Raw genomic sequence first — 23187 nt, forward strand, 5'->3', positions numbered from 1 at the left:
AGAATGCAAAATTGTTTTGCCGCATTGAATAATAAATGAAAATTCGAGGGGTTGTTAATGATGTGCAAAAAATAGTTCGTCTAACTTAGTCGTAATAACGAGTCGTACTGATTTATGAAAAGATTACAGGGATAGCTTTTTTTTTCTTCTTCTTAAATTACTCGTCATGTCTTCCACTGGTTTTACTGTCCGCCATAAGAATCGGAGAATACGGATTCAATGTAAATGCAGAGACGCCATCTCATCAAGTCTTGGCGACCATGAATGTGATGAACTGTTAGTCTGGAAAAGATGCAGAATCATATTGTTAGATGTACTATCCAGTCGCTAATATTTTACCAAAGATACAAATCTCAATTGAAATAATGCCATTCATTAGTCGACTATGTTATAATCCTGAACTTCCATTAAGAGCTCTTGGGTGGCCTCTTCATTCCTACAGTCCGGTAGGCGCCCTCGGGGCAAGGACCACAATGCTCGACGGCGTTTCCGTGTCCCCAGTTTACCCCAGGCTGCGGGGTTACCCCCCACCTCTGGGTGAGTTCTAGATCGAATGCCCACAAGTCCTCGAACCCATGCCGCTTGTACAACTTGTAACCTTCGGGAGACGACTCCAAGAAGGTCGGGAGTCCCTCGGCGTCGGCCAGTTCGAGCCCGCGCCTAAGCAGAGCGCCCCCTGCACCGATCCGATGGTATTTTGGACTGCAGGCGAGGATGCCGAGGTCTTTTGGGCGTTGTTTTTTTTTTTTAATTTTTTTTTTATTTGGTTTCTGCTATCAGCTCAAAGTTCGTCCCAAAAAGAAATAGCTCACCTGAACCAAAACAAAATTGCTGACAAGGTTGCAAAAAACTCACGTAAATGTCTCTGTCCCTGGATGGCCTTCTTTTTGTACTCGTTCATGGCTCCAATAAAGGCGTTGAAAACCTCCGGATCTGACCCCTCTCCGAGCATCTCCACCGTCATGGGCGGCGTCTCAACGTCCCACTCTTCACGCGACCGCTCCCTGCGGAACAGGGTCCATTTGGAAAACGCCACCAGCTCCGGTTGTGCGCCGTCGTCCCCGACCAGCTCGGCGACGAACACAAGAGGCTCGCCCTCGTCGCCGCCCTCTTTCTTCCCTTCCTCCTGCGGGGGGAAAATCCTCTTGCCGAACTTTGCCTTGGCGTCCTCGGTCACTCCGCCCGGGCTCAGGAGCCTGGACATGGGCCCGGCCTTGAACGCGGCGTAGTGTATGTCGACGATGGCGCCCACGTCGGCGGGCGTCCCCTGCCGCACCTGTATGCGCCGGCCCTGGAGCGCCGCTGTGGCTGGTGGTGCTGTGGAGGAGTCGCCCATGATTCTTCTTGTTCGAGGTACGGATGAGTTTGAAAGGCGCGTCGAAAGATGTTTTGTAAATCTCTAGATCGAAATTTCGGAATGCAGACGCGGCGCCAGTTTTTGCAAGAAGATATGGAAGGCAAACATTTATAGGGGGCGACATGAGGTCCAACGCGCGAAGGAAAGGACCGAAGTAGGTTGAAATTCGGAAGCTGGAACATCGGCTGCGCACAAACCCTCGAACCGCACCAAGTGATGTTGACCCCCCGGTGGCCACACATTACCAAATATGGTAACATTCATACAATTCACCTCGTCTTGGCGTTAGGTTGTCCTTTTGAGTCATTTGCCGCATACATAATCTTGATCTACGGGCTCGGCGTAGAGATTTTGGCAGTAATGCCAAGACCACTCATTAGTCTAGATCTGGTAAAGATCATCGTATTATGTTCAGATGTCTTGGTTTGTGTACCAAGTAGTTGGGTACATGCAATGCAAATCAGCAAAGACAAAAACACGTAATATACTTTCGTCCCCTTTTACCTCTTGCAATACGCGCAGTGGTGATATATAGCTTTAGATTTGATGTGGCTACAAAATGAGGGGGAAATTATAAATTGTTTAGTATTATACGGCGTTATATAATATCGGAGGTACAAAGGTCCGTCAGTCACTCGGGTTTAGGTGGAGGTTATGTCTGAGCACAATACTTGTTTGGCCCACCCACCCATTTATTAGGCCAAAGGAGAGTGCGAGTGTAAGGACCACCAGACGTCAACAATCAAATTGCCATCTCTAGACCCACGAGATGGGATCGATCTGATCATTCACCACAGCTCCGAAATGCGTCCTTCTCACAAACAACACTAAGAATACGAATTGATATGGGTCTATTTGGAGTCATCGGCGGTTTTCGCCGACGTGGTTGTGGATATTCATCGGAAAACGACAAGCAAAAGTGGAAGACCCAAACTCGAGTGGGATATACAGAACTCCGTCAGATGCAGTATGAAACGCCTCGACTGATCTAGTAGGTAGTGAGACCAAAGATCCCAAGACTGGACTGGCACGTGCAATATGCAACATGAACAACCACTCCGCAAAAATGCCACAGAGACTAAGTTGTTATTGCAGACAAAAGCCTAGAGGGGCGGTTTACCGCGGGTCCATCCCATCTGCTATTAATGCTTAAGCCGCGCAGTTGGTGATGACTGCTGATCGAGAAAAGAACCGATCATACCTGGCTCACATCACTCCATCAAGCCAGGGGCTCAAAGTGGTCCTCAGCGCCTTGGACGCCTTGTTGCCGTAAAATTCAGAAGAAAAACAAGAATTGCAAGCTTATGAAAAGCGCGATAAAAGCTGGTCAAAGGTGGGGTTCTCAAATAAAACAGTGATCACCTCTTCAAACCCGGCATTTTGGGGAGCGGAACTGGGGTTTGCGTCCTTGGAAGCTCGGCGGAGCTCTTTCGCCTAGCTTTTGCCTGCGAGACTGGAGTTGTCGTAGCTGTCTTCTTGCCTTTTGCCTGCGGCTTCTTGCCGGTACCCGTGGGTGTGCTAGAGGGTGGTGTGCTTTTTGGGACGGAAGGGTCTGCCGATATAGAGTTTATGGTCTTGGCCTTTTTCGACTTTGTCTCGCTCAAGGGGGTCTTGATTACTTCCTGTGCGTTGGCCTTGCGCTTCTTGGACTTCTTGCCAGACGTTGATCCATTGTCCTCGGGGGCATCTGGAGCGTCGGTCATGGCCACGTCCCCTCTCGACTTCAAAATTGGCGGGACTGGGGGAAGGATAGGTGTAGGAACACCAATAGGTGTGTATCGCTTCTTCAGGACCGCCGGTTGGGGTCTTGGTGGCTTGGCGGTAATTTGGGCCTTGGGTTTCGCCGTGAAGTCAGAGGCAGCAAGCTGAGTGATTCGCTTAAGGTGCATGGTGTGATCAATGCCCCGATCTACTACAGAATATGTTAGCCATACGAACAAAGCTTGACTTGTACCCGGCAAAGACACTTACCCATCTCATATTTACTGCCCTTCTTTGCCGGCACAAGAATCTTGTAAGTGCTAGGCACTCCGGTAGCTCCCAGATCGACACCATAGTCTACCCCATTGTGTGACACGATGGGCTCGCCCGTCTGCGCGTTGCGCATTGGAAAGTTCATCTTCTCCACAACGCTGACTGGCACTGATGCCGGGGTGGTGAAATACCAGATCTGTTTGCCCTCTCGCTTCGCCTGCTTGAAAAGATTTAGGACCTCTGAAACATCTGTGTCCTCCGAAGCTTTGCGCAACTGGAACCCCTCTCTAACAAATTCGTCGGCCCTATATTGAGAGTTAGTATACCACGGAACAGTAGCTGAAAAAAAAAGCAAAAAGGGGAGCTTACAGTCCCCCATCGGCTGGCTGGCTATTCGACACAAGCGCAAAGGACTCGTCGGCCATTTCCACATCAGAATCATCAGCTGACTTCTTGAGTTTGGATATCGCCGCACCGTTGACAGTTTTCTTCGTCGCAGGCGCTTTGAAAGGTTTTGGTTTCTCATCTTCCGATGACGACGTCTCTTCTGAAGAAGAGTCCTTGGATCTAGTAGCCGGTACAGCGGTGTTGGACTTTTGGGCCTTGTCGCTGTCAGACTCTGATTCCGATTCGGACTCAGAGTCAGAAGTGGAGCTTTCGGAAGCCTTATTTGGCACTGTCGCAGCTGGTTTGGTAGCCTTCTTGAACTGTTTAGAGACCTGAGATTCCTCCTCAGACTCGTCTTCACTCTCGTCTGAGCTCGAGCTGTCATTTTTGTTATTGGCAGTCGCCTTCGGCTGCTTGCTATTCTGTGGTGCGGCTACCTTGGCGCCAGATTGCTCATCATCACTGTGGTCGCTGTCGCTCGAAGAGTCCGAATCCGAAGATGCAGGGGCCTTCTTGGGCTCAGGTTTGGAGATGGCTTTTTTGGCTGCAGCCACTGATTTCTTCGCTGTCTTCTCCTCTTCTAAATCCGACTCAGAGCTGCTATCAGAGCTACTAGTGTCATCCTCTGTATCCGTTGTGGGCTCGGTTTTGATCTTTTTTTCCGTCCCGTTCGGTTCGCTCTTGAACGTGGATGTCTTATTTGTAGCTGTAGCTGTTGTTGGGACGCCTTCCGAGAGTTTGGCACCGCTTTTGGCTGCTGCATTCGTCTTTTTGGCGGCAGTGGCAGCGTTGATTTTGGAGAGGAAGTTCTCGGTGCCCTCGCCGTCCGACATGTCGCTATCGGAGTCGCTTCCACTGCTAGAGTCATCATCGTCCATCATTGGCTCGGGTTTGATGCCATTCTGTTTCGAGTTTCGACTGTTGTTACCAAACACGTAACTGCGCGCAGAGCCAGCCATGTTGGAGACATGGGCACCCAGGCTTTGGACGTTAGCCCTGGGCATTGGCATGTTGGCGGTGTTGCAAGCAAAACAACAATTATGTACGATTATGAGCCTCGGAGGCTTTTGTACGTCGAGAAGGTTGTGTTCTGCGGTTGGCAATGAAGTCGAGGGTAAAATGAAGTGAGGTGGTGATACTGAAGCTAAAGTGACGCGCGAAAATCGCCGGCCGCCGAAGAAAATTTTGGAACAGTCGCGTCTTTCTGCCAATGCGACCAGTAATTGAGGGGCAGCGGTGAGGGATTTTGGAGAAGATAATTGGTCAGCCAAAGCTGGAGTGGGCTCTAAGCTTGATATATGGGGCAGGTCTATGGGAGCTCGCGGAGAATTCAGTTTGGGTTGAGATACTGCCGCTAGGAGATAACGATGTATTAGTCAAGACCTATGCAAAATTGTTTACGAGATATCCAATTCTTTTTCTCATTCTCTCACTATTGAATCAAGACCATGGAGACGAGGAAAAAGAGAAAGATTGGTAACCCCAGTGCCAGCGCGAGCCCGGGCGCACCAGGTGAGAATTTATGGCATCGCACCTACTGGAATAATGATTGTGCCTGTGAAAAAAAAAAAAAAAAAAAAAAAAAAAAAAAAAAAAAAAAAAAACATGACAGTCATGAGTGCGTTTGCTTTGCGCCAACATCTCTTAAAATCCCAAAGCTCTCCCTCCGCCTCGCCTTCAGAGACCAAAAGGGCAACAACCACCAAAGTTAGCAATATCAAGGATGCTGCAAACCCGGAGGTTGTTCTTGTAGACTCTGAAAGTGCACCAGAAACTCCTGCAAGTCTTGTGCCATCCCAAGCCTCTTCTCACGCAAGGTAGGTTAGTCCATCCACACCACACAAACATGTTCTAAATTTCTTTAGCTAAGACTTCTGCTCAGTCCAGAAATCACAAAGGTGGATGAGCCAACAGCGTCTTCCAAACTGGTCTATTTTTCGAGTTTCAAGGCAAGCAAGCAGAATTTCCAGCGGAAACCCCACGGCATTTCTGTGCTCAAACTGTCCGAAGGCGAGGTGAGTTTCTTTGAGCCCTTTGCCTTGAGATTCGCCTATTCAAGTCATTGACTTTACCTCCAGCGCCTCGTAATACTCGGAAGTTATGGCCTTAGAGTAAAAAATGGCCTGATAAGTATTGCTGGCGCAACATTACAAGCGCGCAGCGGCGTCACCTGGATTCACTCACCTCACTGCCATGCGCTCCCGGTAATTCGATGCTCGGAAGATGTCACCCTCGAGCTCTGTCCCCACCCGGCCGCTAGCGACTTGAGAGATCTAGGCAGGCTGTCTCCCAAGTTCGAGAAGCTGTGGAACGATGCAGCTGCTGAAGAGTTGCCGAATAAGCCCAAGGCTTCTACGAGGCCTTCATATATCATAGTGAGTCACGATTACCACGATATATGACATTGCGAACTGAACTGGATATACGGATGTTAACAGGTCACTTGATAGCTATACACCAACGAAGATGGCCCGAAGTCTGCTCCTCTCCAAGAACTTGCGTCCTTGGCAGAATGGAACAAGAAGCTTGCATCTATAGTGGCCGCTTCCAGGAAGTCAGAGTCAATGACCATCCTCATCTGTGGTCCAAAGTCTTCCGGCAAGTCTACCTTTGGTAGGCTACTGGCGAACCGTCTTGTCACGGAAACAAACAGACGGAACGACCAGCCACAGCCCGGCGTTGCGATCCTAGACATTGACCCAGGGCAGCCTGAATTCGGGGCCCCAGGGGTTTTATCGCTAGTCTATGTCGAAGCCCCGAACCTCCAGCCTCCCTTCTGTCACCCCTGTCTCTCAACATCAGGACGCAGTCGAACAATACGAAGCCATTCCATAGCAGCAATTTCGCCCATCACTAACCCCGATCATTATACTGAATGTGTCCTCGACCTGTATGCAACATACGCAACCAAGCTTCGCCGCAAGTGCCCTCTAGTCATAAACACATGCGGCTGGGTCCAGGGAACCGGACTAAACATCATCACCGAACTCATTGACCGGGTCTGCCCGACCGAGGTTGTTTATATGTCCAAAGAGGGCCCCGAGGAAACCGTTGAGGCTCTAAGAGAGGCTTGTCTGAACAAAATGCCTCTGGTGCTCATGCCATCTCAATCTAGCAAGTATACAGCAAGGACAGCTGCAGACTTGCGTATGATGCAAATGATGTCTTACTTCCATGTCGATCAGCCAGCATCTACCCCAGAGTACCTTCGCTGGAACGCGAATTTGTTGGCAGCCATTAAGCCTTGGGCTGTTCAATACGGCGGCCAAGATCGTGCAATCCTTGGAATCATGTGTTACGACTATGAGCCTACAGCAGACATGCTAGCTCCTCTAATAGACGGCATGATTCTAACAATGGTTGAAGTGGAGGATATGGCTGCCTTTCGAGACATGTCAGCCACAGCCGGGCAGAATCATGGCCACGAGATGGAGGTCGATCATGATCCAAACAATAGTTTTGCCAAGCCATTCAATAATGTTCCGGTAGTCTGCACTCCAGAGGGCTTGCCATTTATACAAAATCAGAAGGGAATAACCCTTGACCCTCGGCATTCTCGCACCGTCGGCCTCGCTCTCGTCAGGGGCATTGATGAGAAAAACCAAAGACTACAGCTGCTCACGCCAGTCCCAGAGGAGAGGATCTCGGAGCTCAACACTGGCAGAAGTCGGGTCGTTCTTGTCTGGGGGAGGCTGGACGCTGCTCCGACCTGGTCGTACGTTGAGGAACGCCATGAACAAGATGTCCAGGCTAGGACAAAGCAATCCAGTGCTGATGACGTTGAGGCAGAAGAAAGTGGACCAGGACGCCTAGGCAGCAACGATGATAGCTTGCCTTGGGTCGAGGAATTGCAAGCAAATCAGAAAAGATCAGTCGGTCATAAGGCACTCAGGGTACGAAGGGATCTCGGTCGCAGTTCTAAGGGCAACTGACAAAGGGAATTGTTCGTAGCACTGCATAAATTATTTTTGGCAACTTCATCATATGGACTTGCCAAATGTATTCAAAATGCGGGGACTAATGTCCGTGATATAAGTTACCACACTTCGACTTGTTAAAGTTCAGTACCTAGGGGCCGTACTTCTCAGGCAGTTAGGGTTAGGTGTGTACAGAAGAACACCCCGCGCTTCGAGTGACTACTATCCGCGCGACCCCCAGCATTTCTCCCCGCTTCCTCACTCATTATCCTCACATCGAGAGCAAACACATATAATATCATCTATCATTCCTTTGACATCATATTCAAACCTCTAATGTCTCTCCAGAGAAGGATGAAAGCTCGGTATTAACATAAACGAGAAACCCAATTTGGCATCGATAGCCAAAAGCCACGCTTTAATCCTGCAACTGGAGCTTCATAAACGTTGGATCTCCCTTGCCATTGGGCTTTCTTTGGTTCTTTGCCAAGCATTCGCAGAAACGTTATATCAAACAACCCCCGGCGATCTATATAACAACAGACAGTCAATGAAAACAAAACAATCAAGCTGGTCAGAGAGAAAAGCTCCTGACAACCATCGCAAGCGCGTTTCCCACAATTGCAACGACCACCACAAGCCAAGACCACACTGGTGCTGCACCACGTGACGGACTTACGAGCCACTGAGGCCAGCCACAAGCCACAAGAGCTCCTAATTCGGAAGCTCCGTACAGCTACCTGCCCCACCAAATGCTTGAGGCGTGATGTCAGCCTTGACCGATGCCTGCAGCTCCGTCTCGCCCATGACACAATTGAAATCCTGGAGAAAATCCTTCAGCTTCTGCTCCCTCTGTTCACTCTTGCCAAGTTGCAGGGAAGACCAGTCCATTGTGACCGATTGCACCGATTGCCAGTTCCGCACCTTTGATACGCTAACAACAACTTTGTTTCTGACAAAGGGCAGATCTGCAGTCCTTCGAACGCTGCTAGCAAGAACAGAGCTACTGCTCGACTCTCTGTTGTCGATTATTGCGTATGCAACGAAGGGTCAACATTGGCAATAATTGCCCGGCCAAACATAAGAAAGCCCCCGAAAAGTCGACAAGCTTCAGCCTTACATGCAGCCCTTCCGCAATCCAAAACGAGTGAATACAAAAACTATACATACAGGTGCTGAGTCCCTTCAGAATTAATTACAGTTAGAGGCTCCTGTGCATCCATGACGATTCTCTTTCAGTCGGGCGGTTGTGAGATTTTAAGCTGTGATCTGCGGTCGCTTGGCTGTGGAGGTGGCGAGAGAGAGATACGAATAAGTAAGTTGAAGGTAAACGGTAGCCAAGACTAAATATGACGGTAGGTGGTACACAATAACTACTACTAGGATAGGATTTTTTGGAAGCAAGCGGCGGCGGGAGGGAACCTATATTTCAGTGGTTACGGACTCCTCCGGATGGCATCCTTTTTATTTTTTTTTTCATTTCTCAATGAGAGTACCTCCTCCTAGTATTCGTTATTAATATTTTTTTGACGTTGCCTGCGGGAGCCGGGACGGGGTGGTGAGTCTTGTTCCATTGGCGTAATCTGACTGGCCCAATCTCTAGTCTCCATTTCTCCAAATAAGGACGTTTCCAGGCTTTACTATGTAAACTTGGCGACCCCGAAATGGTCAGGTCCCCTTCCACTTCCACGTATACTATGGTAGCCACCATAACCACCACAGTCTCGTCTGTCCCCACCATCTGATTCACTTTTGAACAAGGTCGCCGGGGGAGCCTCAGCTCCGAGACGACCAAGTACCTGCTGCCAACTGCCTACCTAGCCAAGCCTGGGTCAGAATGAGAGAGACTCCAGACTACTCCTGCAAACAAATATTGTAAATAGGGGAAGTAAATTTATTGACAGCAAAGACTATTCTTTTTTCTGGTTATATATATGCTAGATATAAGTGAAAAGCTATGCTTTGTTTATAATGGTAACTTGGTATTTTGGAGATCTTTTTTTGGTTTCCACCTCAATTTTGAATTCGTTTAAATCCAACCCCCGCGTGCTAACTCGTCAATCCACCGCTTGCAACTCAGCACCTTCCGTATATCTCACGATAGATTTGGTCGAAGGCGGCCAGGCTGGATTATTTCGTCACCGCCCCACAGCTAGTTCCGCCTGCTGTTCCTTTGCGATTCGCATCGATTTGCCCAGCCATTTGTTGAGCAGATCGACTGTTTTCCTCACACAGTCGGGTCGATCCTCTGGGCGAGAGATTTCATTCAGTCGTGTCAGCTCGGACCAATGAGCTTGTGAACATCGACGCTCAAATTTTCATTCGGTATTTGTTTCCGAGAGTAACAGCCAGGCGATCAAATCTCCCACAAGCCGTCGGCGGAGATGCCGACCAGTAAAATGTACCACACAGGACCAGGCGAAGGCTCCACTCACCTCTTTTTGCTGTTAGAACGAATCCATTCCAGAGTATTCCACGTGGGTGATTCCCTCATTCCGCGTGTTGTCGCAAGAGACCATGGTGCCATTGTTGAGGACCAAGGAAATTGGCCCTATTATTAGACCCTTGCCAGTGTGGCGGTCTCCACACGCCTGCAGATTTGCCACCGCTGTTCAGGGATTGGGATTCTTACCAGGGAGTTTCCACAGTAGTGGTAATAAGTGGGGCCAGCCGCAGGGAGTCCAGCGTACCACCAATTTGGAACTCTCCAACGGGGAAAGCCACAATCTCTAAGCCGAGTCGCTCGTCTTATCAGCTGCCGAGAATCGAGAGACAGATCTAGAACTCTAGACTTTGGCAGGTTGACTTCCCCAAATTAAATCTTGCTTCCCTCTAGCATCTGGCCCTGAGCCCGACAAGGCTTTGGGGCTTTTTATGACGTTGCAAAGCATCGCAACTTTGCGGTCGCCTAGCATCTGAGCCATGCAGTAATGTTGGATTAAGCTGTTTTCGCTCTGTGGAAAGGCATCTTTGTCCGTCCTGACAGGCAAAATCAAGTTACTAAGGTGAAAATAAGAACAGGTAGTGATTCACAAGGTTTTTTTTTGGTACAAGTTTGCAGATCTTGATTCCAATCCTGTCAGGACCTCGAATCTGATGTTTCCATTATTCCCCAGATTACAACACTCTACTTTACTCGCAAGTGGATTCCCCTGCAGCTGGACCATACAGTGTACTGTGTAGGGTAACAAAACGACCTGCCAACGGCTCGCACTAGCTGGGGATGTCACCTTAAAGTAATTACTGCGGGCACTATTTGCGGATAGGTTCCACCCAGCATGCCAGCCCTATCTAACAACTCAATTACAATTACATTGGTATGCAAGCTAGGGTAAGCAGAAAGATACGTAATACCGAGCCCACTCCAGATCATCCGGTAGGATGAACGAATCAAAGGAAATGAACAAGGACTGAAATTGAAAAAAAAAAAAAAAAAACACACACACACACACACACACAGGAGGGAATTTTTCTTGGCAAATAAAAACCAGGACTTTTTTTCCAACTGAGGCTAGGTCCGATACTGGACGATACGGATTGAAATTGCCATGTCACGAGACTTCTTTTTCTTCTTCTTTTTTTTTTCTTACCCAATAGGGAATAGGGGAGCTTGGGTTCAGACAGCCTCTTGCGATGACTATGAGTCGTACAGCATTGTAGTTATGGCGACCGGATGCAATCCCGGATCTCCAGTAACTGCTGCGGGATCCCGCTCCCCTGTTTGTTTTGCGTCGTCACATGCAACCTTTTTTTTCTTTTCTTTTTTTCTTTGTTTTTATACACTTCGCTATCTTGCAGCAACTCTTGTACTAATTCAGCCTCGTGACTTGAGTCGATCAATTTTATTCCTGTCGCTCATCTGCCAGGGTTGTACCGGAATTGAACATCCGGAACCCGGGTGCACCAAGTTTCGCCTGTCACCTCGAGACTCGTGACTGGGGTTGCAGAGTTTTCTAAATAGCTGAGCGCGGCTTAGGACGGTCGGTCCCGCCTGAAGAAGCATTGTATGGTGGTTCGCGTTTGACAATCTTACCCTCCTCTATGGTATTAACCGCAAGGTTAGATGAACATGCATGGAGGCTGTTGATTATGCCGCTGTTCAATTGGCTGCGCGCATGAAAAATGGAGCCGACTGCACTTTACGTGCGGTCGCAGGGCCTTATAAGGCCTGTTCTTAACAGAGGCATGACATCTGGCAAGTCTGGCAGCTAGGGTCCTCCAGCGGTTGCCCCGTCTGAATGATGCAGTAACCCAGCTTAAGCAACTTGATGCTCTCCTACGGGCTGTCTTTGTCACACCCACCACAAACATGCGGTTGTGAATTTGGGGATTCTCCTTGCTCAATGCACATCTCCGATGGCACGGTTGATTGCAGGCTATTCAGATCTTGTGTAATAATTTTCTTCGTTCTAATGCTCAGCAAGCAGAGCTATAATGATCTACATGTACCTATAGATTCCGTTGACAGCCGAGCAACCTTTCCCAATACACTATTTATTCTTTTGTTTGATACACTGGGCTTCAAAATTCAATCGGTGCAATTCGGCCTCTATTTTAAATCTACTTCATTTCTCCAATAATCGTTTCTCTTCTTTTGCCAAGTAAATATATTGCTCGCTGTAGCATTCTCTCACGAGTACAGCATACCCACAACTTTTATCAACATAACCAATATCGTGAATACACAGAGATCCACAAGTCTCAGGAGTTAAGCTGATGAGCCTTTCTTCGGCTCCCCGTCTTTCACATTGCCGTCACTAATGTAGGCAATCCGTGCAAGGCTGTCATCTCGTAGCCATGTATCGATTCGAGCTTCTCTCTCGGCAGCCTTTTGCTTCTTGCGACCAGAAAGCGCTGGTGCATTGCTCGAGGAGTGTTGGTGACTAAACGGTGTGCAAACGAACTGACCGTCAGTAAACCTTTCCGCCCGTTTGGACTAGAAATATACGAATGAGAACGAATCCGCGCTGTAGCCAACTTACAAGATGTGCTCTTGATCTTTCTTTGAGTCCGGCATTTTCTTTTCTCACTAAGGCGGAAAGGGGTGGTTGTGACAGGTAGGTATCCGAACAGGTAGGTGGTAATGTGGCAAGGCAGTAGAGAAACTACCGGCGTCTTGTTTGTTGCTTGTGAAAGCCTTAGTGAATGTAGATCTTGTATCTTCGTGGGGGAAGAGAGGAGTCTATGTTAAAAAGAGAACCTGTTCTTGCGAGTTCTTACGAAACAATGGGGACGAAACGACCTTTTATATCCCAAAGAAACAGGCAGAGGACGAAATTCACGCTACAGGACACCCAGAACAGGAGAAAAGCCAGCTCCCCCTGTTCTAAAGTTGATTTTCTTCCTTGGAGTCTTTACCGCCTTCGTTGTGACTCTTTCTAGAGCATGGGTGTACGCAGGCCTTTCTCTCTCTATTTTTTATTTTTATTTTTTTATTAGTTTTTTTTTATCTCCACCAACATGTACCAACATGTTTGTTGATAAGGAGGGATTCCGTGGTGCGGTGGCAGTCTTGACACGCAGCAAAGTGCCCTTGCACGTAGTCTTTTAACCCCAGGCCGCAGTGGTACCCTATAGCTAAAACGCAATGAAGATGTAGAAGAGGGAGGGGTGCGGCCTGGGGGTGTGAACTGATAAACATGAAAGTACAGCTCAACAGCAGAAGCGAAATGCAATTGAGCGTTCATGCAGAGCTCTAATCTTACCCTGGAATGTCTCTATAGGTCCGTCGTATTTCTGTCAGTTCGTCATGGATCAAAGCAGCAACACGGCGGCACTGGAAAGCCGAAACGCCAGCTCAGTTGACCTTGTTGGACTGTCCGCCAATTCAAGATTAAAGAAACATCCGGGTTAGGATATTCGGTGCTTTTCACTGTAACCCAATTCTTATATCTTAAAGCTATCTTATGTCTTTTTTATCATTTGTTTATCCATTGTCAACACACCAACCCACTCCTGGGTTTAGGGTACATGATTTTAGTTATTTCGCGTACTAGCCGTGATCGGCTCGTAACGCCGCAGAGAAATATGCTTCTAAGAAAACAACACACTTACATCTACCCTTAATAGGAGCACTTGGCGTCCGCCCGGCAGTGCTGAATCTCTGTCACTGATCCCTGATGGCCGCAGGCAGGCTGCCGAAATCCCTCGGGTGGGGCCCATGATTCTCAGACACGGTAACTTTTTTTTTCATCTTCATTTGATGAAATAGGGCGGTGTGAAAATTTTGCGGCCAACGCATGCTGACATCTCGAAATGAGGGTGTTGCTGTAGAGTCTGCAAGGCACATGGTTTACTTTGACTTTTGCGGTCATATATGGTGATCAGGGCTGCCTCCCGTTCTGTGCCGCATCTAGCGTTCGGAACTGGCGGGGCTGAAGAGATTTACTACGGTACGTACCTAGATTGAACTTGGGCGGAATCGCTTCACAGTCCTGAACAACGTGCTGACGTCGATATGGCGGTGGACATGGTGGGTGGGGGTGGACGAGATAATTCCAGGGAATGCACACTTTGACGCATGGAAAGATGCCTTCTTTTCTACCAATGTTATGTGCTCTGGATCTCCACAGATATATCGTGAACTAAAAGCAGTAAAAAGCAAAAAAAAAGGAGAATTCCTTTACAACATAATCGCAAGGCATTTGGTACGTGGGCGGCTTAAAGTCGCGTTACGAAATAAGCGCCCCCAAATTCTCCACCCCCGGACATGCTGCCATCAATTGCCCATCAAAAAAATATTCCCAATTTTCATGGCCGCATACTGTTATCAATTTTAACATTACCTTCCTCTTGTCTGCATATCCTGAAACAAAATATTTCAATGTCATTTTTTACGCCCGGGGTTTTCTCTCTCTCTCTCTCTCTCTCACACACACACACACACACACACAGCAAAACAGGACTTATTCCGTAAAACCACAAAAACATCCTAGCCGCGTACGTTTGGAATGGAAATTACTTTGCTTTGCAATGAACAACGTACACTAAACGGAACCCCTTCGGTAAATCAACCCCTCATTCGACTCGGAGTCACCGAACCCCTGATTCCACGTGGCAGACAAGGATGCAGTCAGTCGCGTGCAACTTTCAAGCCTGTTATTATACAGTATGATCAACCAATTAATTAAGCCCCAGAACAACCCCGGGTCGACGTAACTTGGATGACTGAAGGAAGAATGACCACAGGGGCTTCGGCTTGTTTGTTCCTTTCCTTTCAAGTGTGGGTATTTGATGTTTCTGAAATAGCTTTAGCCACTGATAATCAGCATCTTGACCTTCGCTCCAATAACATCTCGATCCAAGCTCATTTAAGATTGCCCTCAGATTCGTCGGCCAAGATACGGTTCTCAGCTGCACTGGATATAGGCAGTGCCAAAGGTGGGCCAGGATTAAGGGCACGGAAGCTCCGAGCATTTCTAGACTAGCGGATGTCCTAGCCGGTGATGTGAACAAGTTTTTTTTTTTTTTTTTTTTTTTTCTCTCTTTTTCATCGTAGTCTTTGCACTTCAAATTCCTTTCGATCTTTCCTGTTCCAGAAGACATAGCCTCCGCTTTGCCGCCCGATGCTCGCCAGGGTTACTTTGAGCTTCAATTTGATAGTTGGGCCTTCACCCTCGTGACTGCTTCAACCTTTAAATGACCGGCTGGAAAATTTGGCGAAGATCGGCAGATTCGCAGGTGCTTTGTATTCCATGATCGAAAGCCGCAGATGTAGTATCCACCGTCATGCATCATCAACTTGAGGATAATACAATTCCAAGGGACAAAGAAAAATATATGAGGAGCTATTCTGAATCCCTGAGGCTCAATGGCGGTCTTCTTTCCTTTGTACAAGTACCGGTGATAATAAAGAAGTCAAGCAATTGATGCATTTATCTTTGTCCCACTAATACTGTATAACTAGTAGCTGGTTAGCTGTCAGACGAAAAGGATTTCATTACAATGTACGTTTTTTTTCTTCTTCAACTTGATAAACAGCGGAAACAGCCCTCCGCGCGGATCCTTCAACCGACCCCATATATTCCTTCTATACCCATTCATAATCTGCTTCAACTCCCTCAAATCACATCATGCCAAATCCCAGTGAGAACAGCAACACTGGGTATGGCTCACCATGGGAGACGGCCGGCTACATCCTAATTGTCGTCGTCGTCGTCCTGATGGTCACCGTTTGCTTTTTGTGGGCCAACTGCAAGGCGCGAGCAAGTGCTCACGACATCGAGATGGGGGCGATGCGCAACAAGCTCCAGGAGGCCGCCAAGACAACCGAGGAGCATAGCTCCGCGCTCCAGACCATGGACGTGCACCTCCAAGACACCCTCCAACACGTGGCCTACCGCACCCGGGTGGAGGAGATCATGAACATCAAGGTGGTCGACCTCCAGCGCAAGGTGGAATCGCTCCAAGTTGCCAACCGTGCCTTGACCGGCCAAGATGACTTTCAGGACAGTTACGGGCGGGCTGGAGACCGCGGCCCTGTCGGGCTCAACTCACGGTCCGTCATTGCTGATATTGTGCTTGCTCAGGGTCCCGCCGACTCTCCTCAGGGTGCTTTTCGCTCGCTTGGAGACGAGCTGGCTGCGGCAGAGTTTGATGAATACCTTGAGGATCCGTCTGTTGTCGGCGACGAGGTGTGTGCCTCAAGCGAGTGCCTGCCAGACGATTGCAGTATCGATGACTCTGCGAGCGATGTGTCGACGCTGCACGGGGACGAGACAAGAATCGCGCCCGACAGCGACTCCGTCAGCGTCTTGTCCCAGTATCACCGTGATTCGGCCGTCGTGGAAGAATTCCAGCCGGTGACGATTGCCCATGCGCAGGCGCATGCAATTGTTGTTTCCGGCGATCGTTGATTTGTAGACTAGACTAGCAGTAGACTAAAGCCTGCTCAATACCTTAAAGCCTTTCATTCAATCTGCTGACTCAACACATCTCATCATCTAGTGCAGCAATAGCATAAGATAACCTTATGTAAACGATACAGTAGACAGGAAGAGTCCCCCTCCACCCGTGCAGTGAGCTGTGACCTTGGAGTTCCTTTGCAGTACTATTTTCCGTCGCGTGCCCGAAAAGACTAGGTAGTCTATACCTCTTTTGAATACTTCCCCCATGTATGTCTTTCCCTGCCCCGCGCCCCCGAGCAGGTCTCGACAGTCAAGCAAAAGGCGGCGACGCAGAGGGCCGCGAACCCCAGCACGAAATAGACGGCCTCGGAGAAGAGGACGGCCAGGACCGACATGACCACCGTGTCCCGCGCCCTGTCTTGGCCGTACCTGTGCAGCCGCTCGTAGTACCACACGAGCTCCAGGGTCCCCATCAGCCACGACGCGAAGGTCACGACAAGGAAGAAGACGGTCCATCGCGCGGAGGCGCGATCGTTGCCTTGGCCCTCGTCGGGCACACCAAGCACCGGTCGGTACAGCGGCCCATGCCGATGCATGGAGCCGGCGAGTGGTCGGATGGCATGTCCGTAGGGCGGCAGTTGTCCTGTGGACTTTCGGAGGGAGTGGTTACCGCCATTTCTTCTCAGTCTTGCAGAGGGCATTTGCTGGCTTTGGAATTCGTTCTCTTCTACTCTTTTCCCTGTCCCGTTCTTTTCAGCTTGGCAAGTCAACGTGTCCGTATAACTTGGAGATTTATTGTACGTGCGACTATTGGCACCTTTTGCAGATCTGAATTGGGAAACGTAACTGCATCGCGACGTCTGAGGTTAAGAACAAGAGGAAACAAAGCGACATTTCGGTGGTCTTATGAGTAGCAAGGACTTTCTTTTCGGGTGTCGTTGCTCACAAAAGAATGGTTACACAAATTTGATTATGGGCATTCCGTTGTTTGTTCGAATCACAAAACATATTTCGTTCACTTGACCTGTGATAGGATAAAGTCCAACACTGTCTTTTATGCCGACCAACACTGCGTAGATATTCCAGATTAAAGAGTCAAACTCCAGCGATCAGTATTTCGGGTTTGCCACTCACGCACCACATTGAGTTGAAAGCCTTGACTGCTCTATCTTCAATGCGTCAAAGAAATTGGTTGTCTGTGAGTGTTGTTGACTGGGTCTTCTTTGTTAGAAAAGTTGGCCAGCCAAACAACTGAAATCTGTTCTTTGTTGCCCGCCTATCGGGAAGGGATGAAGCTGCGCCGTTGGGTCGATGTGCATCGGACGCGACCAATTGTGGCTTTGGCTTCTTGCGGCAAAAGACCAAGGCAGCATCGTCCAAGAGGCAGCCAAGCGACCAGCGGAGCCCAACCGCGGCGATTGGCGGCTGACGCAGCTTTGATGGGTATATACAGTGCAGCAGTACTAGAAAAAAAAAAGCTAAGATGGATCTTCAGTTTTAAGGGTCTGGGCTCTAAAATTCAAGCCTGAGCTCTGACAAGGCGGGCGGTTAATAGCGTTTTCCCAAAGCCTCTATAACGAGCATCTGCCCAGTGCGTGCGTTTTTGTTTGGCCAATGTCTCAACTCAACGTCACCCAAGGCCACGCCACGCCACGACAGCTTACCTGGCAGGACCCTGTTTGCATCCATCCCAACAGACCGTCACGGGCCAAGTTCTGACGTACGCCTGTGGCACATCGGATATAGGAAACTCAAAAAGATAATACATCATTTATCAAAACAGACTGTGACGATCCGATTCTCTTCCTTTCCTTTTTTTTTAACAGCGCTGCACGCACAGCCACTTCGGACAGGGACCCGTTGTGGGGATGCAATGCACCGCACAGTGCCTCAAGGCACGGGGTGCCTTGGCGGTGAGATATCCATAGTGCGTGGCACAGTCAGAGGCGCCAACACAAGGGGTCCACTCTTCCTCCACAGACAAACTCGACTGCCAATGAAGGTGCCAGAATCCCTTGCGTCGGGGTCGCTCGATATTCCGTATCTTAGGGCCTGGACTCCATGTCTGGGCAGTGCTGTGGTGGCACTGGCCTGGCGGGGTCCTTCCGAATTGGAGGGACCTTCAAGCTACAGGCATGGACCGTGGGCAAACAAAACGTATCGGCGGGTGAAAGCTTAAATACGAAGCCCATCTCTCGTTCCAAGTTTCTTTTAACAAGCCCAAGTCGTTCCCTGGCTATAACTAACAAAGCCCTCTCTTTTGTCGCCACTACTTGAATACTATCTACCTACAAATATTCTATCTAGTCTCCTATATCCACTACCTACCAGCAGGAAAGAAAACCCTTACCCGACCAGCTTGCAGTCATGTCATACAACAGCGGTTATGGAAACCAACAGGGCGGTGCGAACTCGTCGTACTACAACAGCGGCGGCCCTCAGAATCAAGGTCAGAACCCATATGGCGGCCCACCGCCGTTGAACGCCCAGCAGCATGGAGGCCCTCCTCCCAGCTACAACAACGGCCCCGGTTTCCAGGGCGGTAATCACGGCCCGCCGCACCATGGCGGACCTGGTGGTTCTGGGCAGGATGGTGAGCGTGGCATCCTGGGCGCGATGGGCGGTGGTGCCGCCGGTGGGTTTGCGGGCCACAAGATGGGCCACGGCATTCTCGGTGCCATCGGTGGAGCCGTTGCTGGTCACTTTGCCGAGGAGAAGGTCAAGGACTGGAGGGATGACAGGAAGGAGGAGGAAGAGAGGCGCAAGAGGGAAGAGGAGGACAGGCGTAGGAGGGAGGACGATGACAGACGCCGCAGGGAGGAGGACGACCGCCGCCGCCACGACAACAACAACAACAGGAGGGGCTGCTCTCCGCCCCGGGGCAACTATGCCGGCAATTTCTCGGGTTCGTCGCGTGACATCAGCCTGGACGGCGCCCGCCTGCGGGCCGAGTGCCGCCGCGGCGACGGAGGCTACAACACCAGCGTTATCGACCTGAACCGCTACCTCTCCAACGACAACGGCAACTTCCGCTGGGTCTCTGGCGGCGGCGGTGGCGGCGGCACCGCCACCGTGACGGTGCAGCAGGGGGATACCCTGAGGGAGATTGGCAGAAGGTTCGACTGCGACTTCCACGAGATCGCCAGGAGGAACAACATCCACAACGAGGACCTGATCTACCCGGGTCAGGTGCTGCAGGTTCCGACCAAGGGTGGCTCGGGCGGCGGTGACGGCAACTTCTGGGAATCTGCGCGTGATGTCAGGCTTGTCGACGGTGGCAAGGTCCTCGAGGCAGAGCTTCGGTACTCGGGAGGATGGAACAGGTCTCGCATCTACCTGGATGAGCACATTGGAAACCGGAACGGCGAGCTGGTTCACTGTTAGTTCGTCTGTTGAAACGGTTACTAAGTTGTGAGTACTGAGTAGTAGCCAGGAGTCGGAAGCTAAGTCTGTAACATATTAACATGAGTGGGGGGAAAAAGACTTATATGAGAGATGACTGTCCTGTTAATGTTCCGGCATTGCGATCATTGATGCTGAAACATGAGTGACATTTGACAAAGTTCTTCCACTCAAAGAGACGCTGTTTCTGGCGCTCAGTTCTGCGAAGAAAAGCACTTCTTTGTTTTTGTCAGTGCCCTGCAGCCGCTAACACGATCTTGCGAACTGGGGCAGAGTGGCAACAGCTCATTTGTCAGAAAATCGATGCTACAATATCCTTCCTGTATAAGCTCGGGGCATCAGTTCAAACGGTTGCCGCAACTTTGTGCACCTATAAGCTTCAGCGTGACAAGAATGGCTATATATGCGATGCACTTGAATGGTGCAATTGCTCGTTCTGGCTTTGTCCAGACTTAGTTCTAGTCTGGTTCTAGATAGGCCTGAATGTGGAATGTTGGCTGATGCGTGGTAAGCTAACCGGCGCTGATGTCATCCGATACTCTACGCTAACATCAACAGGTTGAGTTTGGCAGTGCTATGTGACCTGCTGATATTGTCAAGACGTCGGTGGCGATCTTGAGTTTCGCGGGGAAAATGCTACGCCATCACACCCTCAGCAAGGGCTTGGCATTCCATATACCCCTGAAATTTAAGTAAAAGAGGCTCTTGGAGATCCCAGATCAGCCGGGTGATTCCATACTTGTTTTTTGTGCTTTTTGTGGGATTTACCCGGCTTAAAGTTGACATCTGCAAGCTTAATCGGGGCAAGGCTTGTAAGATGTGCAGCCATCTTTGAATATAAAAACATTTAACCTCCAAATTATGAACTTTTCCTCAAAGTGCTGAAATTTCCGCATTCTATTTTTACGATACATCTCGCGAGCTGAACGCCGTGGCTGAACGGGCTTTTGTAATCTCGCCATTCCCGATCAGGTATGATTTTCTGCTATGCCAAGGCTGCGAGGTATGTAAATTGCGGGTGTTGGCATTTTCAGTCCGGTTAGGGGCTGAAGGGAGACAGAAGAAGAAAACAAAAAGAAAAATAAAAGGGTTCAAGGATTTCTGCAAGCGGCGGAAATATGCCGGCACATGCGCTGATGCGGAGCTAGGTCGTACTCCTTCGAGGGTCAAAGTATATAATACGAGTGATTGAATTGTTCTCGGTCTTGTGGGCTCGGCAGCTAGCCCAAATTATTTGAACGCGAGGAGGTTCCCATCAAGATTTGTCTCTCGTGTGAACTATTGCTCCCATCAGAGGTTGGCTCATATCCCTATTATCACATTCCACTGATTTGGTGTTCCTTTTGCTGACGTCGTCGTTAGGAATTCTGGTTGACGGACCGATTTCATTTCCTCATCTTGTTTCTCACTCGAACGAAGAAGCGAGAGATAGGTATTCGCATGAGTGCCTACCGATTAGGGTTCTTTCCGAATCTGGATTCTGGTTGAGTGTTGCCCTTTCCAGTACGGGATAAAAGTCCCCGTGCTCCCCTCTTCAGTTCAACAGCTGCTGGAGTATCCTCGTATCGAGTTGGGGCGTGCCTTCTTTCAAAACATCCTTTTTCTGTTACAAAGAAGAAAGACACTGCCAAAGGACTACCAAAGTACTGTTCAACATACCGGCTATCCTCAGACTCATATCCTCTCTCACCAGCTGAAGCCAAATATATTTCTCAGAAGGAAGCAAAGTCTCACCAAATTTGAAGCAATTCCGACCCTGCATCCCTCAGTCAGAACCTTCACATATCTGGATTAGCGCACCGTTCCGCCCTCAAGATGCTCATCTCTTCTCTTCTCGTCGCCCTGGCTACCGTAGCCACACCCATCGCTATAGCGTCCCCCATCGACGACACCATCAAAGAACTCTCACAGCCAGTCGGCATCGCCTGCGGAAGGGCCACGTGCATCGGAGAACAAGTCTGCTGCAACCCAACCTGCAGCACGTGTACCGCGCCGGGGATGATGTGCACTATGCAGGACTGCGGCCACCTATCTGACCCTCCCGCGTTCCCCAAGCCGCCCACCGTCGCCGCCCCCGGCCCGCGACTCTCAATTAGCAAGGTTATGACGAGGCCCAACTCCACGAAGCCGGCTCCCTACGCAGCACCCAAGCCCAAGGACGGAGTGGCCTGCGGAAAGAATACGTGCGCGGCCGATGAGGTCTGCTGCAATGCGAGCTGTGGCATCTGCACTCCACCCAAAGGCGGCTGTATCATGATGTTTTGCCGTGACGGGCAACGTCCTGGCCAGTCGGTTCATTCTTGAAAGAGAATAAAAAAAGACTTCGACGAAGAAATGCATTTTTAGTGGGCAAATGATCTGTTTTTTTTTTTCCTTGAATGTTTATTCATTTTGTCTACGTATTTCTGTTACTATTTGAGGCTGTAAGGCGCCCGGTGATCTTTTCTCGATCCTCCCACCTGCCTTGAAGTCTTACGAAAGTCGAATGATGGGCTGGCGGTGATTGGATCCTTTTTCTTTTCTACAAGTTGATCCTCGGAAAATAATTGTGTGGAGCAACAAGGGACCCTGTGCTATGTGCAAAAGAATAGGGCGTGCATCCTGCATATGTTCTCAATGGCGCCTGACTTGGGACAGAAAAGAGACAAAAAAACAAAAAAACAAACACTTGCTGCATCGAAGACATCCCCTCTCGACGTCTAAAGTCCTAAAAGATAATTTTGGTCCCAACACTTGGTTCAATACCGCTTCCTCTTGCAGGCTGTGCCAATATGAGAGGGTATCGAATCGTTATATCCTGCTCCTTTGCTGGCAGGGCGCATACAATTTGCGCAACAGATTTTGTGATCCCCCACACAAATATCAGTCTCTCCTCCCTCCTGAGATGACAGAAATGACAAGACGAGTGTCAGGCCGCACACTAGCCCTTTGCAATAATTTCGGCATGTTTGTTCAAGCATCCAGATTGCAGCTCTCAAGGAAAGGGCTGTCTCCGTGTATCATCCCCTAGAACTAGTCTTGGCACTTCTTCTTTTGATTTTCATACCCAGAATACAGACTTGCCCCCTGAATGAATGAATGACCAAGTGTGCAGGAAAGAGATGGTCGGTACTTCGAACCACACCACATCCAGGCTTTAAAATGCGGTCTTGTTTTGTACCTCCCGTGTTTAGCAATCCCATTTCCGATTTGACGGTACAAGAGTAAGGCCATCCATCAGGCTTTGTGCTATGGATGCTCAGTTCTTGAGTATTGCCCTTGCCCTTGTCCGCTGCACGGGGGCATTTTCGACTTTTTGCACGGA

General features: G+C 49.4%; 9 protein-coding genes across 9 annotated transcripts; 4 read left to right on the forward strand and 5 right to left on the reverse strand.

Moving 5' to 3' along the window:
- Positions 1-407: 407 nt before the first annotated feature.
- PpBr36_06440 (uncharacterized protein) lies at positions 408-1336 on the reverse strand (the record flags this gene model as incomplete). Its single annotated transcript, XM_029893585.1, has 2 exons — positions 408-724; positions 856-1336. 2 exons carry the CDS (start codon positions 1334-1336, stop codon positions 408-410), a joined length of 798 nt encoding a protein of 265 aa, XP_029745696.1.
- A 1379-nt stretch (positions 1337-2715) lies between these two features.
- On the reverse strand, positions 2716-4728 carry PpBr36_06441 (uncharacterized protein; the record flags this gene model as incomplete). The annotated part of the gene is made up of 3 exons (XM_029893586.1): positions 2716-3266; positions 3329-3636; positions 3701-4728. 3 exons carry the CDS (start codon positions 4726-4728, stop codon positions 2716-2718), a joined length of 1887 nt encoding a protein of 628 aa, XP_029746440.1.
- Positions 4729-5166: 438 nt separating this feature from the next.
- On the forward strand, positions 5167-7650 carry PpBr36_06442 (uncharacterized protein; the record flags this gene model as incomplete). Its single annotated transcript, XM_029893587.1, has 5 exons — positions 5167-5230; positions 5331-5535; positions 5601-5733; positions 5797-6093; positions 6169-7650. 5 exons carry the CDS (start codon positions 5167-5169, stop codon positions 7648-7650), a joined length of 2181 nt encoding a protein of 726 aa, XP_029746441.1.
- A 4693-nt stretch (positions 7651-12343) lies between these two features.
- On the reverse strand, positions 12344-12652 carry PpBr36_06443 (uncharacterized protein; the record flags this gene model as incomplete). The annotated part of the gene is made up of 2 exons (XM_029893588.1): positions 12344-12518; positions 12618-12652. 2 exons carry the CDS (start codon positions 12650-12652, stop codon positions 12344-12346), a joined length of 210 nt encoding a protein of 69 aa, XP_029746442.1.
- A 3055-nt stretch (positions 12653-15707) lies between these two features.
- Positions 15708-16490, forward strand: PpBr36_06444 (uncharacterized protein; the record flags this gene model as incomplete). The annotated part of the gene is made up of 1 exon (XM_029893589.1): positions 15708-16490. The coding sequence occupies one exon, from the start codon at positions 15708-15710 to the stop codon at positions 16488-16490; it is 783 nt and encodes a 260-aa protein (XP_029746438.1).
- Positions 16491-16720: 230 nt separating this feature from the next.
- Positions 16721-17182, reverse strand: PpBr36_06445 (uncharacterized protein; the record flags this gene model as incomplete). The annotated part of the gene is made up of 1 exon (XM_029893590.1): positions 16721-17182. One exon carries the CDS (start codon positions 17180-17182, stop codon positions 16721-16723), a length of 462 nt encoding a protein of 153 aa, XP_029746439.1.
- A 525-nt stretch (positions 17183-17707) lies between these two features.
- PpBr36_06446 (uncharacterized protein) lies at positions 17708-17854 on the reverse strand (the record flags this gene model as incomplete). Its single annotated transcript, XM_029893591.1, has 1 exon — positions 17708-17854. One exon carries the CDS (start codon positions 17852-17854, stop codon positions 17708-17710), a length of 147 nt encoding a protein of 48 aa, XP_029745683.1.
- Positions 17855-18848: 994 nt separating this feature from the next.
- On the forward strand, positions 18849-19865 carry PpBr36_06447 (uncharacterized protein; the record flags this gene model as incomplete). Its single annotated transcript, XM_029893592.1, has 1 exon — positions 18849-19865. One exon carries the CDS (start codon positions 18849-18851, stop codon positions 19863-19865), a length of 1017 nt encoding a protein of 338 aa, XP_029745691.1.
- Positions 19866-21698: 1833 nt separating this feature from the next.
- On the forward strand, positions 21699-22187 carry PpBr36_06448 (uncharacterized protein; the record flags this gene model as incomplete). Its single annotated transcript, XM_029893593.1, has 1 exon — positions 21699-22187. The coding sequence occupies one exon, from the start codon at positions 21699-21701 to the stop codon at positions 22185-22187; it is 489 nt and encodes a 162-aa protein (XP_029745666.1).
- Between the last annotated feature and the right edge of the window lie 1000 nt (positions 22188-23187).

The sequence above is a fragment of the Pyricularia pennisetigena genome, assembly GCF_004337985.1.
Source record: "Pyricularia pennisetigena strain Br36 chromosome 4 map unlocalized Pyricularia_pennisetigena_Br36_Scf_6, whole genome shotgun sequence".
Lineage (NCBI taxonomy): Eukaryota > Fungi > Ascomycota > Sordariomycetes > Magnaporthales > Pyriculariaceae > Pyricularia > Pyricularia pennisetigena.